We start from the raw sequence: 18491 nt of genomic DNA, 5'->3' as shown, positions 1-18491 counted from the left end.
TTCCTGCGCACATATTTAGCTGCTATAGAACATAGAACAGTACAGCACAGAACAGGCCCTTCGGCCCTTAATGTTGTGCCGAGCCATGATCACCCTACTCAAACCCACGTATCCACCCTATACCCGTAACCCAACAACCCCCCCCAACCTTACTTTTATTAGGACACTACGGGCAATTTATCATGGCCAATCCACCTAACCCGCACATCTTTGGACTGTGGGAGGAAACCGGAGCACCCGGAGGAAACCCACGCACACAGGGGGAGGATGTGCAGACTCCACACAGACAGTGACCCAGCCGGGAATCGAACCTGGGACCCTGGAGCTGTGAAGCATTTATGCTAACCACCATGCTACCCTGCTGCACCCTATGTTTCCCACATAACTGATTACAGGTAATCTAGTTGGGAGGTGCTTTGGCAAAGCTTGAAGATCTGATAAACTACTTTATCGATACAACTTCTTTCAATTTCTTTCACCCTGCTGTAGAAATTAACAATAAATAAGGCAGAAGAAAATCTAGTATTTCGAGTGAAAAAGATGAATCTGAAGATCATCAAAACTATTAAGACTGTTACTACGAATGTTGCTGGAATTACTTTAATATAATGTTGCATGAATAGCTTGCGATCTTCTGTTGGGAAACATTTTAAATTGAAGACCCAAAGCAGGGTGTCATTTGAGTTTGTTGAGATTGTCACTTCTAAAATTGAATATAAGGGCAGGCAATAGTAAAAGAGTTTTCCTGTTTTTTTTCAATTTAGAGTACCCAATTATTTTTTTCCCAATTAAGGGGCAATTTAGTGTGGCCAATCCACCTACCTTGCGCATCTTTAGGGGCATGGGGTTGAGACCCACACAGACACTGGGAGAATGTGCAAACTCCACACGGACAGTGACCCAGGCACGGGATCCAACCCGGGTCCTCGGTGCTGTGAGGCAGCAATGCTAACCACTGCACCACTGTGCCACCCAGAGTTTTCCTGTTTAAGAAAGGAATGGGGTTAAGTACAGTGCTCCCAATTCTCCTCAAGTGTATCTTGTGTTGCCCAACTTTGCATGCTTTCACGTTTGTGAAACTTGATTTGAGATCTCATAATTGGTCCAAAGTTTTGTTTTAACTTCGATTATGGGATGTGGGTGTCGCTGCCTGGGCTAGTATTCATTGCCCGTCCCTAACTGCCCTTGAACGAGTGACTTGCTGGGCCATTTCAGTGCACGGTTAGTCAATCAATAGCCCGGAGTCTCGTTTAGGCCAGACTGGGTAAGGGCGGCAGATTTCCTTCCCTAAAGGACATTGGTGAGCCAGCTGGGTTTTTACAACAATCAGTAGCTTAATGGTCACCATTACTGAGACCAGACTTATAATGCCCAGATTTAGCAATTTATTCCAGCTACGATGTGGGACGGGCATGTCCCCAGAGCATTAGCCTGGGCCTCGTGTTGCTAGCCCAGTGACATTTTCCCCCCTCCTCCCATCTCAATCAATTAGTCCTGATTGCAGTAAACTGCACCATGGAATTACGCAGGGTTTTTAATATGTAACCTGCTTAATGATGGAACATGTATATGCTCAGTCAGATCTGTACATACCAAATAACTAGTCAAATTTGTTCATATTCAAATAATTCACAGCAGCAAGATATTAAACAGCCCGAGAAATAATTGACAATAGATACAATTGTAAAAAAGAATTTGCATTTCTAATATCTTGATATAATGGATCCTTGATTCTAGTAGAATGTGGGACTTAAAAACATACGAGCAGAATTCCCAGTTGCTCTTCATGTCAAGCAATGTTTGCACTCCTAAAAGTAGCAAAGCACAGAGCAGATCCACGTGTTTTAAAGCAGGAATTCTTTCGACCATGGGGCTGTCACAGACAACAGAGTTGTAGATTCTTTTTCTAAGATTAGGCTCTATTATCGAAGACTCCCAACATGAATGGAAAGGTGAACACACATTGTCTGGGATAAGTTAGCTAATTGAATATTTAAGTGAAACAAGAGCGGAGAACGCTGGAGAATCTCAGCAGGTCGGGCAGCATCTGTCGAGTGAGGGAATCGGGGTTAATGTTTCGAGGCAATTTGACTCTCAGTCCTGATGGAGAGTCAAACGGACTTGAAATATTACTGCTTTCTCAACGTCAGATGCTGCCAGATCTGTTGGATTTATCCAGCATCCTCCGTTCTTATTTCAGATTCCAGAATCCACAGTACTTTGCTCATTTTAACATTGGTTATCTGCAGCCACAATATTGTGAAACCTGCTGTTTAAAACAAAATAACAACCCCATCATAGTAGATTGAGGTGCGCCACCCACTCCGCGTCTCGATGCAGGAATTATGGATTGCAAAGTGAAGCATAGCTGAGCGACGTTTAGAGATTTGAAAAGAAAGCGCACACTATTTCGGATGTAGATTAACTCTGATCTCAAAGGTACTTCCATGAATTCCTAAATTTTTCATAATAATCACTAAGTAGCGTGGAAGCCAGTCTGTAACTTCTTGTTACGGTGGTATTTGGATGTTTTATTAGCATCTTAATCATTAAAAAATAAATAAAACCATGATATCAGTGGAAAAGATTCACAAACTGTTGCCAGGATTTTTTTGTGTGACCGCAACCCATTATGCTGTGACATTTCAGCTTTCTGACTGATTTCCAGGCAGAATCTGTCAGCTGACTGACTGAAAATTCATATGCCAGCAATCATCTGCTTGGCAGAAAATTCTGTTGGCAGATACACAGTGGAATTCAGGGTCGTTAAAGGGACCTAGGAAGCTTGGCAGCAAAAACCTATCTGAAATTTGAATCTCTTATTAAATAAGTTTGTGTTCGATGCATTTCACATTTGTCGCCTTAGGATTTTTATATTTCGTATTCAAAAGTATGTCTTGATTGCTTTAACTTAATGTTGAACGAGATGAAGTGGGATCTGCACCAATGCACGAGGTTCACTAATCCTTTATACCGACATAAAATGTAAGCATGGCAGCAATCTAGGGAGCTTTTCATTTTGCTCGTAGCAAAAACCATCACAGAGCAGTGATTAGGAAATTGGATTGAAAAAGTAAATACTTGCATCGGACTCATCATGCGTCCGAAGCTTCTCAAAGTGCCTCAAGTATTGATTGAATTTTTGACCGTTAAAGATGCAGAATATATATCTCTGCCATTCATTGTTGATCAAGAACTAAGGAGAAAGTTAGAAGCTATTCCAACAGAGGGATGATTAATATATGGAAAGCTTATCTTAATGCTATTTGCAAACTAACTAACCTGATTTCATTTAAGCATTATTGTTTTGACCGGACAGCTCAAACTAGAAAGTGCTCCACTCCAAGCTGGTCTTTAACGTTGTTTTCCTACTTCCCAAGGTTTTGTTTTGTGTGTTGGCCATAATTGACTTGTTGAGTGGAGGACAAGTGAGTGAATGGATGAGGAAGAATGTTACATTACATGCAGTAAGTAAGTGACATTCCCTCATTCTGTGAATCCAATTGAGCCTCCCAGTAAAAACTTCCCCTCTTGCCCCCAGTTCTTCTCTCAGACACGCACAGCTTGTCATGTTTGGCCTCTTGTCATTATTGCCCTGCTGCCGCCCGTGGCCAAGGTGTGGCCTAGTTAAGGCTTCTATATCCGATGGAGTTGAAGCTGAAATGGCCTTGGAATGGTACCAATCAATTCTTTTAAAAGGGAGAATATCCCAAATGTCTCGTTTCTCCTATTTGATGGAAGACTATTTATTTTGTACGTGGAAGGTGACCCAATATTCAAAGACTGAAGAAGCTCAAATGTTAAGTACTGACAGCTAAAAGTATTAACTTTATGGCAAATTGTAACTTTAACGTTACATCAGACGCTTTCATAAATGCTGGAGAGGGCCCGCATTATGGCCTATTAGACCGTAGATGTTTTCTCCAATTTTCCATAAAATTACTTTTGTGTGGAAAAATGCTAGATAGCATTAGCAAAACTAACTAAGCATGCTTTTTAACAGTGGGTCTGTTTGGATCGCACTATTACTGCAGAGTAAAATTATATACATACGCTTTGAAAATGCAATGCCGTGGGTGCATTCCAGACTTCTGTGCAAAGGAGGCTCCATGTAGTTGTTCCAATGTATGCTGCCCATAAAGACCTTATTTCCAGCTCTCGAGTTGTATTTCTGTAAGCTCACTATTCATTTATTTCTTCTCAATAGGAAAGCTTTAACTAGGTATCAAATGCTCTTCAGACATATGTTTTACTGCAAGCATGTGGAACGGCAGCTGTGTAATGTGTGGATCAGTAATAAAATTGCAAAACAGTACTCATTACACTCTGCAAAATGGTGAGTATGATATTTTGAAACAGTGTTATACAGTATACTCAAAAAAGTTGACCATGCATTTGCAATCTTTACTGCATTATAGCATCGCTCCTAGAACAGTGATTTTCCCACAGTTGTGAGCCTATGCCCGTGGGCGTGCAGGGTCATAATCCAATTTCCAAATGTTTGGATCCTTTTGCTTTTTGGCTGCGGTGCCAGATTTCTTCCCGAAACTAACAATATTGCTCAAGTAAGGGCAGCATCATTTCAAGGCCAAATGGAATTGCGATTTGTGTAACACGCCCAGAATTAGAGTGTGAGCTCACGCGATCATTGAGTACTCTGAACAATAATGCTTTTATTGTGACAAAGCTGTCCTTTAAAATGCACTTTATCTATAAATATGGCAGATGTTAAATATGCGGTTTAGCATGGCGCAAGAAGATACAAATCAAAATGCTACTTGAGCTTTTTTGGCCATTTTGTTTAAATATTACGTGAATCACTAGTTAGCAATTTTGAATAAAGTAAACGGACTGTCGCTGATTGAAGCCAAGCTAGAAAATTGCAGTTCTTGCATGAGAATTCCATTCAGCAGATGTTTTTTGTAAATCGAGAAACCTTGTGGCATTTATCCACCCAAGATATTTAATGAGCTCCATCAAAGCCATCTGCACTAAATATAAAGGTGTGGTTCAAGCTTCATATCACACACAAACAGACTGGAAATTTCCCTGGGTTGACCCGGTCGCTTGCCATAATTTCGGCAGCAGATTGGGCGAAACCCCAAGTAAATGTCTGACCGAATTCTTCTGAGACGTATAATTGGGCGAGTGTTCAATTTAAGCTGTCATGCTTTATTTTATTTTTTTTACGATATTGTTGCCTACTTATTCTTGATACTAACCATGTTTATTCAATCCTTTTTTAAATTGAAGTTGGTCAGAATACATAGAAATATGTATTTGTGATGTGAATTACTCCCAGTTACTCAAACAACTTCGAAACATTTGAAACCTCAAATGTAAAATATCTATTCCTCAAAAGCATTTTGACCGTTAAACGGTCTGTACTGTAACACTGCTTTTATGAAAACCTGAATTCTGAATTAATGTCAATAGGGACGGCATGGCGGTTAGCACTGCTGCCTCACAGTGCTGGGGACCCAGGTTCGATTCCGACCTCTGGTTCCTGTCTGTGTGGAGTTTGCACTTTCTCCCCGTGTCTGTGGGTTTCCTCCAGTTTCCCCCCACAGTCCAAAGATGTGCAGGTTAGGCGGATTGGGCATGATAAATTGCCCCATAGTGTCCAATGGTTGGATGGGGTTATAGGGATAGGGTGGGGGATTGGGCCTAGTTGGGTGGTCTTTTGAGTGTCGGTGCAGACGCGATGGGCTGAATGGCCTCCTTCTGTACTGTCGGGATTCTATGAAACAGATGTTAATTTGACTGTCATGCTCTTACTCCCTTTCTTGTCAAACCGAACGAGGCAACCATTACCATATCTAAAGTCCCTTCAAGCCTGGACATATCATTAGTCAGACACCTCACTCTAACCAAGAGAACTGGCTAGATACAAGGTGGGAATGGTGAGGGAGGGAATGTTGAGCGCCATGTTGGTTACCCATCCACTATTTGAATACTGGAGCCCTGGTCTTCTGCTTGCTGGAGTGGAGCCACTCCGTTCCCCTCGGACACAAATGTCCTGCTAGATGTCAACCTGGCATTCCGAGACAACCAGAGTTCTCATCGCTTCTCACTGATACAATCTGAAGTAGGGCCCAAATCCGTAACCTTTTAACTCGAGGGAGAATGCTGCCACTGAGCCCAAGGTTTATTCCACCTGGATGTGGTTTTGGGTAATTTATTTACAAGGATGTCTGGCTCTGGACTTTGTGAGGAAGATAATTGGGGGGTGTGGGGGGGGGGGGGGGGGGGGGGGGGGGGGGGGGGGGGGAATGGTTTGTAAATGGTGCACGACATTCTATTGTGAGGAAGGTGTGGAGGAAAACAATCTTCTCAGCCTGCCCCCTTTTTCTTCCGAGTCTGCAAGTTTCATTTGCAGATTTTGTTTTTAATACTTCGGGTTCCTGACGTTCACCATCCCTTGCTTTATCCATTAGGCTTGCTGCAGCTTTCACTTTGAGACAGCGAATGCTGAACTTTGTGCAGAACATTCAGTACTACATGATGTTTGAGGTCATGGAGCCGAATTGGCACGTCATGGAAAATAACCTAAAATCCGTAAGTAAGGAGAAAAAAAAACTTCAAATGAGGTGGAAAACCATTTACAGGAGGCTAAATGGTGCCTCATTTCTGCCTCGTAGTTTGCTCAAACTATTCTAATGTACAAAATATTGCCAAACTTCATGTCTCCCGGACAGTTGTTACTGTACACTGTGCTGTGCCGCTTTTAACTTGGTCAATGTGGAAAAGATTAGCTCAGCATTTATTTTCGGCTGTAATCATGAAGCAAATTACATTAAGCAAATATAAATTACCTGCTGTTAAAAGCATTTAGTTTTAATGAATACTCTGAATTCGTTTTGTTTTCTCTACTTGCTAACCTCACGTAAACCTTTTGGCAATAATGGGGGGGAAAAAACGAAGGAATCGTAACCTAAATGTGGAAGACATTACTGCAGAGACAGATAATTAAATCAAAATGTGCGCTAACCATATTTTTGTCATGTCGTCTTATGGTACTCATTAAACTGTTTTAAGGACAAGATTTCAGAGTTATTTATGCTCTTGTTAATAGTGGCTACAGAGCACAATCTCCAATATTTATAAATGGAAGTATTTGAAATAGAGATGTATCTTGAATAATTTCACATTGAAATTATTGTTATGCTTGTCGAGTTCCTTGTCATTGCCCAATTATGGGCAGGAGTAAGGATGGAACGGTTTGGGTTGAAGATGCTTTGTATGTATGATTGGCTCCAGAAAACTCAATTCCCAGTTTTACAATATTGCTGTTCAGTTAAAACAAAGTGACTCCTGCCCAGATTTTTGCTCAGAACCCATCGATTCCTTTGTGTAACTTTAGGCATCTTAAGTCTGACCCATTAAAGTTAGTGACTGGAACCCAGCTTATCGCTTGTTCTCCCGAAACATGGCCACTGTGCTTGTGCTGTGACTGGAGAGGGTATTTAGTACATGATAGATTGAAGGAAGGAAATTGGTGCCCAGAAATACAGGATAGTCCTTGTTCAGTACACACCATAAACGGATTTAAAGATGGTATTTGCCGCAGATGTATGGAGGGGGAAAGAAATCATAGAATGGTGACAGCACAGTGATGAGGCCATTCGGTTCGTCATGTCCATGGTGGATGTTAGCAGGAACAACTCAACTGCTCCCACTGCCCTTCCCTTCATCACTGCCTGCAGATTTCTCCTCTAGAGGTGTTTATATCCACTTCCCCGCACATTTCACTCGCTGCTTACAAAATACCTTTTGTCGATCACCTTAAATAGCTGTCACCTGGTCTCAACCCTTCTGCCAATGGGAACATTTTTTTCTCAATTTATTTAGCTTAGACCGTTCGTTATTTTGAACACCGTTTGCATCTCCTCTCAACCTACAGTGGTTAGCACTGTGGCTTCACAGCTCCAGGGTCCTGGATTCGCTGGTCCTGGCTTGGGTCATTGTCTGTGTGGAGCTTGCACATTCTCCCCTTCGTGGGTTTCCTCCGGGTGCTCCCGTTTCCTCCCACAGTCCAAAGACGTGCAGGGTGGGCGGATTGGCCGTGCTAAATTGCCCTTGGTGTCCAAAAAGGTTAGGTGGGGTTACTGGGTTACGGGGTAGGTTGGAAGTGTGGGCTTAAGTGGGATGCTCTTTCCAAGGGCCGGCGCAGACTCGATGGGCCGAATGGCCTCCTTCAACACTGTAAATTCTATGATCCCCTTTAAGGAGAAAAGCATGCTGGCACAGTGGTTAGCACTGCTACCTTACAGTGCCAAGGACCCAGGTTCAATTCCAGCCTTGGGTGACTTTCTCTGTGGAGTTTGCACTTCCTCCATGTGCCTGTGTGGATTTCCCCCGGGTGCTCCGGTTTCCTCCTGCAGTGATAAATTGCCCCTCAACTGTCCAAAGATGTGCAGGTTAGGTGGCGGTGGAGTGCGCCTAGGTGGGGTGCTCTATCAGAGGGTCAGTGCAGACCTGATGGGCCGAATGGTTTCCTGCACTGGAGTATTCTAACCCTAGCTTCTCCAATCTATCTATGTGATTGTAGGGAGGTTGTTTCCACTTGTGGGTGAAACTAGAACAAGGGGGCATAGCCTCAAAATAAGGAGAAACAGATTTAGGATTGACTTTAGGAGGAAGTTCTTCACCCAAAGGGTTGTGAATCTGGATTTATCTGCCCGTGAAGCAGTTGAGGCTATCTTGTTGAATGGTTTTAAGGCAAAGGTAGATATATTTTTGAACAGTGAAGGAATAAAAGGTTACGGTGAACGAGCGGGTAAGTGGAGTCCACAAAAAGATCAGTCATGATCTTATTAAATGGCGGAGCAGGCTCGAGGGGTACTCCTTGTCCTAGTTCTTATGAATGGACACTAACTTCAACAAAAGATGATCAGAAACCCGGTGACCCTGGTCGATATGAGGTCACCTAAAACTGTTCACCACGGTCATGCAAACCACCCAAGGAACGTCTTTGCACGCGCCCATTAAACAAAATTTAAGAGTGTATGAGTTTCCTATTGTGTGTGTCTAAATGAAGCCTCTTTTAAGCTAAGCGACAGTTTTTGCACTTCGGAGTGACATTCCGCACTAACCCCCCCCCCCCCCCAAATCATAATCCAGGTGAATTGTATTTAACTGACTAACATTTATGTGTGAAGTTTCCTGGGGTGAACCAATACTTTTCATAATTCATGCAACTGTTTGGCACCACTTTAGGCATCTAACATTGATGAGGTTTTGAGCTACCACACCAGTTTCCTGGACAATTGTATGAAGGATTGTATGCTGACCAATACAGTGCTGCTGCAGATCTTCTCAAAACTTATGTCAGTTTGCGTCATGTTTACTAACTGTATGCAGGTAAGCATTTCTATTCTCTTTTAGGTTTGTCTAGGTTTCTGTTCTCTTGTCCTTATTCATTTTCATTAAATCTGGTTAAAGAGAAAATCAACTAATCTGCGTGCGACTGCCAATGCCAGTGATACTTCACTTTAAGCTAAAACCATAAGGATAGTCTGTTCAGGTGGGAGGGCTTAAGTTTCTGTCACGAAACCTGGACGTCTGCGTGGGTTTCCTCCCGGTGCTCCGGTTTCCTCCCACAGTCCAAAGATATGCAGGTTAAGTGGATTGGCCGTGCTAATTTGCCCCCTAGTGTCCAAAACATTAGATGGGGTTACGGGGTAGGGCGGAGGCATGGGCTTTAGTAAGGTGCTCTTTCCAAGGGCCAGTGCAGACCCGATGGGCCGAATGGCCTGCGCTATAAATTCTGAGTCCTCTGCTTGCTGTAACAAAAAAAAGTCGCCACAGGCTGCTTTCCACTTTGAGGAGGGTGGGGGTGCTGACTGGTGGTGCAGGCGAGGGGCAAGGTTGAGAAGGCGGGTCCTTCATGGATAACCTCAGCCGGTACGGGAATTGAACCCACGCTGCTGGCCTCGCTCTGCGTCACGAGCCAGCTGTCTAGACATTGAGCCAGACTAGCCCCGTCTGTTTGTGTGCGTGCTGTGGCACTTTGACTGCATGGTTGATCTGATAGGTCTCCTACCCAGAAGGCAGCCTGATTGGCTGGCAGGCTAGGCTTTCAGTTGGTTGGGGACACTGGGGAAACTGCAGATCAAATGCCTTGATCCTTTCCTCAATAACCTGTCCTTTTGAAATCTAACAAGGAGGTTTAGCAGTAAAAGGGTCGAAACTGACACAGTTTAAATGCAATCAATGTGATTCCAATTACCACGCTTTGGTGTTGCAACTTCAGCCGTTAATATTCCCTGGTACAAGTGCTGACATTTGGTTGAAATCTAATCTCAGAACCCATCTATAATCTTAACCTTTTTTTTTGATTTGTCACCTGCCAAAAAAAACGCAACCACCTCACGAGGTCGATTACAAATATTTATCGTGCGCCTGCAGGAACTGTGTGGCTCTAATTCTGCTTCAGTATTACAGGGTAGAAATGTGCACATTACCTGTCTAGCCCTTGCCTAATGGAAATGTACATATTTTTATACCGTCAGATCAAAGGTTACACAGCTCTGAAGCTTCCTCTCCCATTTGAAAGTGGATAGAGGTGATGCATTTTGGAGATTTGAAAGTATCCTGTACACATCAAGGAAGAAGGTTGCAAACTTTCACCCTTCAATTACTGAATTTCTTTTGAAGAGGCCGTTTGATCCAACTTAAATTAGAGCGTAAATGACACCAAATAATAATATACGGACAAAATATTACTTATCAGCTTTCCTTAACTCGCTGAATTTATTTTAATTTTGGAGAGAGAAAAACTCTAAGCTACTGACGGAGGTGTCATCTTTCCGGTTTGACATCATTCCACAGCAGATTTCACAGAAGAGCAGGGACCTCCAACCAACATCCTGGTCAGCATTTATCTTTCAACCAATGGGGGAGGGGGGGGGGGGCACAATGGTTAGCACAGTTGCTTCACAGCACCAGGGCCCCAGGTTCGATTCCCGGCTTGGGTCACTGTCTGTGCGGAGTTTGCACGTTCTCCCTGTGTGCCTGCGTGGTTTTCCTCCGGGTGCTCCGATTTCCTCCCAAAGGATGTGCAGGTTAGGTGGATTGGCCATGGTAAAACTGCCCATAAGTGTCCAGGGATATACAGGTTAGGTAGGGCTTGGGTGGGGGAGCGGGCCCAGTTGGGGTCCTGTTTCAGAGGGCTGGGTTCCTCCCACAAGTCCCGAAGGACGTGCTGTTAGGTAATTTGGACATTCTAATTTCGCCCTCGGTGTCCCCGAACAGGCGCCGGAGTGTGGCGACCAGGGGCTTTCACAGTGACTTAATTACAGTGTTAATAAAAGCCTACTTGTGACAGTTAAGATTATTTATAAAAATGTAAATATCATCAAAAGTGATTACCTGGCCATTATTACAAATTAGCCGTCCCGTTTCCTATCAATGGTGACCTATTTTTCAAAGGTACCCCATTAGCTGGGTGTCCTGAGGCCAAGACAGGGTCTTTAATGCAGGATTTTTCCCTTTCTCATGGAGAAAAACATTAAGACAGACAGGATTGGCTGAATGGTCTGCATCTCTTCAATAAGCTTTGATACAATGCAAGATTTAGCAATAATTAATTCCTTTAAAAAAAAAATCATACCTGGTTATTCAGCTAACTATTGTGGCCAGGGATTTGGCAAATGTGTAAAGATACTTGGAAATAAAACATTGACTCAAACAAGAAATTGAACAACAAAGAAAAAAAATCTGTCACCTTCCTTTGAACTTGTTTCCAACTGATCATAGAATCATAGAATTTACAGTGCAGAAGGAGGCCATTCGGACCATCGAGTCTGCACCGGCCCTTGGAAAGAGCACCATACCTAAGTCCACGCCTCCACCCTATCACTGTAACTCAGTGACTCCACCTGACGTTTTTTTTTGGACACTACGGGGATCTTTCCATGGGTCCAGTTCGTGGCATCAACTGAATCAGTAGATCAAATGTCGTTAGTTTTCAATTCTAAGTACACTAAAATGGATCAAATGTTAAATACACATATTACGTACCTTAATCATTGAGTTACAAATGGAGAATCTGAGATCAGAATGATGCCTCAGCAGTATTTTTCACGTCTCCATTTTATTCCCCGTTCCAAACTAAATTACGCAATTCCCAAATAATGGCAAGTCCAGGATCCATGTTCCAGGGTTTGTTCATTGTATTTCATGTTGGTCTGTTTAGATTTTTATTGAATTCAAATTTCACCATCTGCCGTGGCGGGATTTGAACCTGCGTCCCCAGAGCATTACTCTGGAACTCTGGATGGCTAGTCCAGGGACAATACCTCTTCGCCATTGCCTCCCGTGCCTAACTATGAGAACAGAATTGTTGCCTATCATGAGTAGTTGCCCTCTGCTACCTCCACCAAGCACTTGTGTTTTGGATTGTCTGAAGTACAATAAGCTGTAATGTTGTTACATTCTCAGAAGTTTATACAAAGCATCAAGATTGATAGTGAGATCTCCCTGGTACATGGTACAATGAAAGGTCCACCAACGCAGTTGGAACGAAGTGAAGAGAACGAAAAGAAGAGGCTCATTAAAAAGGTAAATATTCTGTCTAATTCTGTTTTATTCCTGGCTACGCACTGACCTTGGTACCATTCTGACAACAAATATTTTGCATCGAAAAATACGTGTAACCTTGTAAAATTTAGCTTCTTGTAATTTAATTGCAGTGTTTTTAGAAGAACACAGCCCCCTTGTCCTTGGGCATTGCAATTTAAATCCAACATCTGGACTGAAATTGTTCTTTACCAGATTAATTTGGCAACCACGTCCCTCTTTTGTTTACCAGTACAAACTACCAGCAATAATTTGGCACTATCACTGGATGGCTGGTGTAGAAAATAGAAATATTCACACTGATATGAGCGGGGTGTGCTCTTGTTGGATTAGGGTCGGTATACCCTGCAGTGAGTGCCGGGGGGGGTGGGGGGGGTGTGGGTGGGGGGGTGTGTGGGTGGGGGGGTGTGTGGGTGGGTGGGGGTGGGTGGGGGGGGGGTGGAGAGTTTAATGTGTGAGGGTGCTTACTGCAGACACAGGAAGCAAAAATGCGATTTTCTTTTTTTTTCAAGTAAAGTAATCTTTATTGTCACAAGTAGGCTTACATTAACACTGCAATGAAGTTACTGTGAAAAGCCCATAGTTGCCACATCCCGGCACCTGTTCGGGTACACCGAGGGAGAATTCAGAATGTCCAAATCACTAACAGCACGTCTTTCGGGACTTGTGGGAGGAAACCGGAGCGCCCGGAGGAAACCCAACGCAGACACGGGGAGAACGTGCAGACTCTGCACAGGCAGTGACCCAAGCCGGGAATCGAAGCTGGGACCCTGGTGCTGTGAAGCAACGGTGCTAACCACTGTGCTACCGTGCTGCCCACTGACGTTGAATTTTAAAATATATAATTCTCTAGTTTTTAAAATTTCTCTCGAGTTGTTTGTTGCCAATTTCTTCATTAAGAAATCAAAGCAGCAATGTTTGATTGTGGGGTCAGTGATTGTTGTTCGGACACATTTCTAAAGGCTCGACTGTTTCTGCAGTTCGTAGCGGAGCATGCTGACGCACTGCATTCGACATCTGGGTTCGAGAGTACAATCAACACATTTGACAACAATTTTTCATCCAACCTGCTTGACCTGCTGGACAGATTAAGCATTTCAAGTACAAATGACTGCGAGCACAGTATGATCAACATAATATACAGGTAGGTTATTGGTGAGGTATCCTGTCCATATACAGAGTTTGAGAACTGCTGTGCTGTTGGTGCAGGATTCTCTTTGGTTTGATTATTCTGCATATACATGACAGGAGTTTTCACTGTACTTCAGTACATGTGAAAATAAAAATCAATCAGTCAGTCTTATCAAGTGACGAGGACTGTTTGGTGTCACAAGCCACTGTGTGATTCGTGTTTCCGATTTAATCATTTTATTGAGAATCCATGGGATCCCTCCAGTGCACCAGGATGCCATTCGACCCATCGAGTCCAAACCGACCCTCCAAAAGAGCACCCCAGCCAGGCCCACTTCCCCCAACCCCATAACCCCAACCAACCTGCACATCCCTTTCCACTAAGGGCCAATTGATCATGGTCAACCCACCTAACCTGCACATCTTTGGATGTTTATATTAGGTTTTTATTTTGTGAACACCAAAATTAGAGATAGAGAAATACAGCACAGAACAGGCCCCTCGGCCCACGATGTTGCGCCGAACTTCTGTCCTAGGTTAATCATAGAATTTTGGACAATTTTTCATGGCCAATCCACCCAACCTGCACATCTTTGGACTGTGGGAGGAAACCGGAGCACCCGGAGGAAACCCACGCACACACGTGGAGGATGTGCAGACTCCACACAGAAATTCTTCCCTTCCTTCTTGGGATTGATGGAATCATAGAAAGTGGACAGCACAGAAGCTGGTCATTCTTCCGGGCATTTTGCAGCTTATCAACAACTCAGTCTAGTCCCACACACCTTCTCACACACTCATTCGTCTCTATAATTATTTTAAACCCAGGTGCATTTCCCTTTTAAATGAATTTATGGCCTATGCTTCAACAGTGTTTGTGCCAGAGAATTTATGTTCCAACAACTCTTTGGAAAGTAATTATTTTTCCTAATCACTCTGTTTAATTGCTTAAATCCTTTGCCCTCCATTTGTGTGTCTCAGACTGGTGTCAGAACACTCGCAAAGCTTTGGATCAATACATTCGTCCTTCCTGTGAAAGCAGCATTTGCAAACACTGTTGCCCACAGCTTTGTCCTCTTTTCCTGATGTAACGTTGGCAGAGGAATGGTAATACCCCTCTTTGCAAAGCTTGCCCAATTTCCACTGGAGCTACTCCGGCCAATCTGGAGGACCCCTCCCCCACCCGAGGGAATTCCCAGCAACTGAGCACGTGGTTATAGATATTAGCCGAATATCTGCAAGCGAAACCAATGATCGAGAAGCCCGAGTTGGTAATTTGGGAAAACCATGATCGGCAGGTATTCTGGAGGCCTGAAAAGTAAATTAGCAAACGCACATCTTCGATTTAATCATTTTGAAAATTGCCCTTTAAATTGCCCAGCTTTCCTTCCTATTTTCCTCGCAGGCGTGTTTGCTAGCATCAGCCTCCTTTTATTGGGTAGAAGGAAGGAATTATGTGCTCTGCAGGAATCTCCTCATTTATAACAGAGGCGGTACATCAAAACACGGACAAAGGGGACTATTGTAACGAGACCAGCAATTTGCTTTCCAAACATTAGATGCCCTGCCAAAGAACAGTGTTCCATCTAGTGGCGGAATGAAAAATTAAGAAGCTCACTATCTACGGGGACTAGCAATCTGGGGCTTTGAACCCGTGAAACTGAGGCTGCAAGTCTGGTGTTTGCACACCATAGAGGAGTTAATGTCACCTTGATCCAGTTGTTCCATACGAGTGTAGACAATGCTTCAACATGACCACACACCCGTCAGACTGTAATCTTCTTTGGGACTGATCGGAATGCCATTGCGTAGATTTTGCGTAGATTGCTGAAAAACAAATAACAAAAAGAAATCAGGAATCACCCATAGTCACCATTAACACATGAGTCCCTCTCTCTTTCCCCCCCCAAACCTAATGTTCGAAAGTGCATAATGAATAACGCCCATGAATTGTAGAGCCCCTTCATCCTTTCTCTCAGTTCAAATTTGACCTTCTCAAGAGTCAAGAATTCCAGCAGGTCCCCCCGCCACGCCAGGGCACAGGGTGGAGAGGTTGGTCTCCATCCCAACAGGATCCGCCTTCGGGCAATCAACAAGGCGAAGACTACAACATCTCTCTCCGCACCCTTTTTCCAACCCCGGCTGGTCCGACACCCCGAATATGGCCTCCCGAGGGCCCAGGTAAAGTTTCACGTGCACCACTTTAGAGATTACCCTAAACACCTCCTTCCAGTAATCCTCCAGCTTTGGACAGGACCAAAACATATGAACGTGGTTACCCTCCCCCGCAATGTTCATGCACATCTTCTACCCCCTCAGAGAGCCGGCTCATCCTCGCCCTTGTGAGGTGTGCTCTATATAACATCTTCAGCTGTATCAGCCCCAACCTCACACACGAGGTGGAGGCGTTCACTCTCCTGAGCACCTCACACCAGAACCCCTCCTCCATACCCTCTCCCAACTCTTCCTCCCACTTTGCCTTGATCCCTTCCAGCGGTGCCTTCTCCTCTTCCAACATAGCCCCGTAAACCGCCGGCACTACCCCCTTATGGATAACTTTATCTGTTAAACTATTTTTGTGTTTTCCCATTGCAGATTAGATTTTAATGGATTCTACACCGAGCGCCTTGAACACATGTCTGCAGAAAGAAGTAAATCGCAGGGCCCCCAAGGAACTGTTCCAAGAGCAACTTGATCCGCTCAATAAAATGCTAGACGTGGTTTATTGTAGATTTGCCATCATAATGCCCAGTGACTGCAAAACAAGACTGGTATGTAGGTGTGTAATAACTGAGGCGACCAGAAATCCATACTCTGCGATCTAAGTTTTCAAATATGTAATTAGATTATTTTGAAGCATTTGTGAATAAGATCCATTTGTTAATACTATGTTAGTTTGCAGCTAGTTGTCAGATACAGAAAAGTAAAATGGAGTTATTTTTGTGTTCAATATTGCTGGGCGATGGGGGGGGGGGGGGTTGGTGTGAATTCTAGCCCCTGAGGAGATTTGTACCCAAAGCAGTCCGTCGCCTCTTCCTGATTGTTCCCCCTCCTCATGGCTATGCTGCTATTCTCAGATAGGTGTAATTGGGGAAAGGAAGCAAACAGAGAGGTATGAAATGGATAGCAGGCAAGAGAGGAGAAGCTAAGGGTAATGTTTTGAAATTTCCAACAGTGTTACGTTGAGTGCAGGACTGTAAATGGGGTGGTATGTTTATTCAAAAGCTGAGATTTTCAGATTTTTATTTTAAAGTCATAGTGCCTTCAATCATTTCACTTTATCTACACCCTGCACTTCAATTTTTATTATATTTCGTATATCTGATCAACGGTCTGTAATAAATTTTCAATATGAAACACGTCTAAATTGTAGCATTGTGCTTCATCTTTTTTTTGTCCCGTCTTTGAGTGAGTGAAGTGTGCGGACTCTCGGGAGCTGAACTGAAACGAAACTCGACTGTCATCGGAGGAAACCGTATCGTGTTGGTCGAAACGAGATTCAAAACCTGGGGTGCAAACTCTGATTGGAAGTTTCCACAGCTCCATTTTTACAAAGCCAGTGAAATTTTCTACATTTAGGTGCCGTCATCTTCTATGTATCTATGTTACAGTTCATGAATTTTGCCTGATGGACTAGGAGAAAATGAGTCTTGGTGCAGGTTAACCAGTGAATACAGTAGCAGCTTGCTACTTGCCCGGTGATGCTTTGATTTTCAAAGGCACAACATAAGGGAGTCTCCTGAAGGGGTCCGGATCCACATGCGCTGACACCCTTCTTGTATCAGAGTAGACAGCTGTAGAGAGGGCATCCTGGGCTCCCTTCAGCTCATGAACATTGTTCCATTTCAGGAAATCGGATGACAATCGAGATGGAAGCCTGGACTGCGATTCTCTCTCTTCTCCCCCTCCCCCCCCCCCCCCACACACACTTTTCCTGGACTAAGGGGTGCTTGGGTTGGTTGTAGGGACCATATTGGAACCGCCCAATGCAAACACACATACAGAACATAAAGCCTGGCAGCTGCCAATGCCCTTTGTGTCCACTTGGTGGCACTATCTACCCAATGAGTTAGTCCAATGCCGAACTCTTCCTTTTAAGGAAATCAGTCAACCGAAGACAAACTCCAATTTTAAGCAGATTCACACACAAAGAATGCATCAGTGAATGAGTATACAGATGTATGAAATTACAGTGTAGACTATTGATTACATCCAATGACTATAATGCTAAGATAAATAACCAAGCATAAATTACTGATGTAATTTAATTAAATGTCCAGCTTAGAACATGTAGAAAGTTGAATTAATAAGGAATTTTCCCAACCAGCTTCTTTAGCAGCTTTCCTTGTCAAATCACTGAAACCTCTTTGAACCCAAGTCAACAAACTTGCTGCCGCTCAGGCTGAAGGTCCTGATAATTGAAGTTCGACATGTTCCTACTATATTTATGGAATCGTAGAATTTACAGTGTGCATCGAGTCTGAACCGGCCCTTGGAAAGAGCACCCTACTTAATTTGTATCAGATTATTACCCCAGGTCCCCTCTCCAGGGCATTGCCACTCCATTGGATACAACTCTCCAGTCAATGCCCGATAGTACCTCTGCAAATGGCCATTACCCATCCTGGATCACAGCGTCTCCGATTGGCAGCAGCTTGTTTGGCCATAGTAGTGAGAATGGACACGCACGGACAGGTGTACATTTCCACGCCCACTTACCCTGGCCGCAGCAACTAATTTGCACAAACCATGGGGCTGGCTTTTCAATTCGAGGCCCC

At 43.8% G+C, this 18491-nt stretch overlaps 1 protein-coding gene across 4 annotated transcripts in view; it reads left to right on the top strand.

Moving 5' to 3' along the window:
• The window catches only part of tubgcp2 (tubulin, gamma complex associated protein 2), a 44701-nt gene extending 27621 nt beyond the window's left edge, over positions 1 to 17080 (top strand). For 3 of the 4 annotated variants that reach the window (XM_038782938.1, XM_038782936.1, XM_038782937.1), the window contains exons 13-18: positions 4208 to 4336; positions 6438 to 6558; positions 9220 to 9363; positions 12445 to 12564; positions 13563 to 13726; positions 16309 to 17080. In XM_038782938.1, coding sequence (XP_038638866.1) covers positions 4208 to 4336; positions 6438 to 6558; positions 9220 to 9363; positions 12445 to 12564; positions 13563 to 13726; positions 16309 to 16408 — 778 coding nt within the window. In that variant the 3' untranslated portion in view covers positions 16409 to 17080. Of the gene's footprint in view, positions 1 to 4207; positions 4337 to 6437; positions 6559 to 9219; positions 9364 to 10514; positions 10618 to 12444; positions 12565 to 13562; positions 13727 to 16308 lie in introns of those variants that run through there. The other variant, XR_005458584.1, reaches the window with a different exon arrangement.
• Positions 17081 to 18491: the final 1411 nt, after the last annotated feature.

Source organism: Scyliorhinus canicula, chromosome 22 (genome assembly GCF_902713615.1).
Source record: "Scyliorhinus canicula chromosome 22, sScyCan1.1, whole genome shotgun sequence".
Lineage (NCBI taxonomy): Eukaryota > Metazoa > Chordata > Chondrichthyes > Carcharhiniformes > Scyliorhinidae > Scyliorhinus > Scyliorhinus canicula.
Note: the sequence above shows the minus strand (reverse complement) of the source record. Positions and strands in the feature narration are given on the sequence as shown.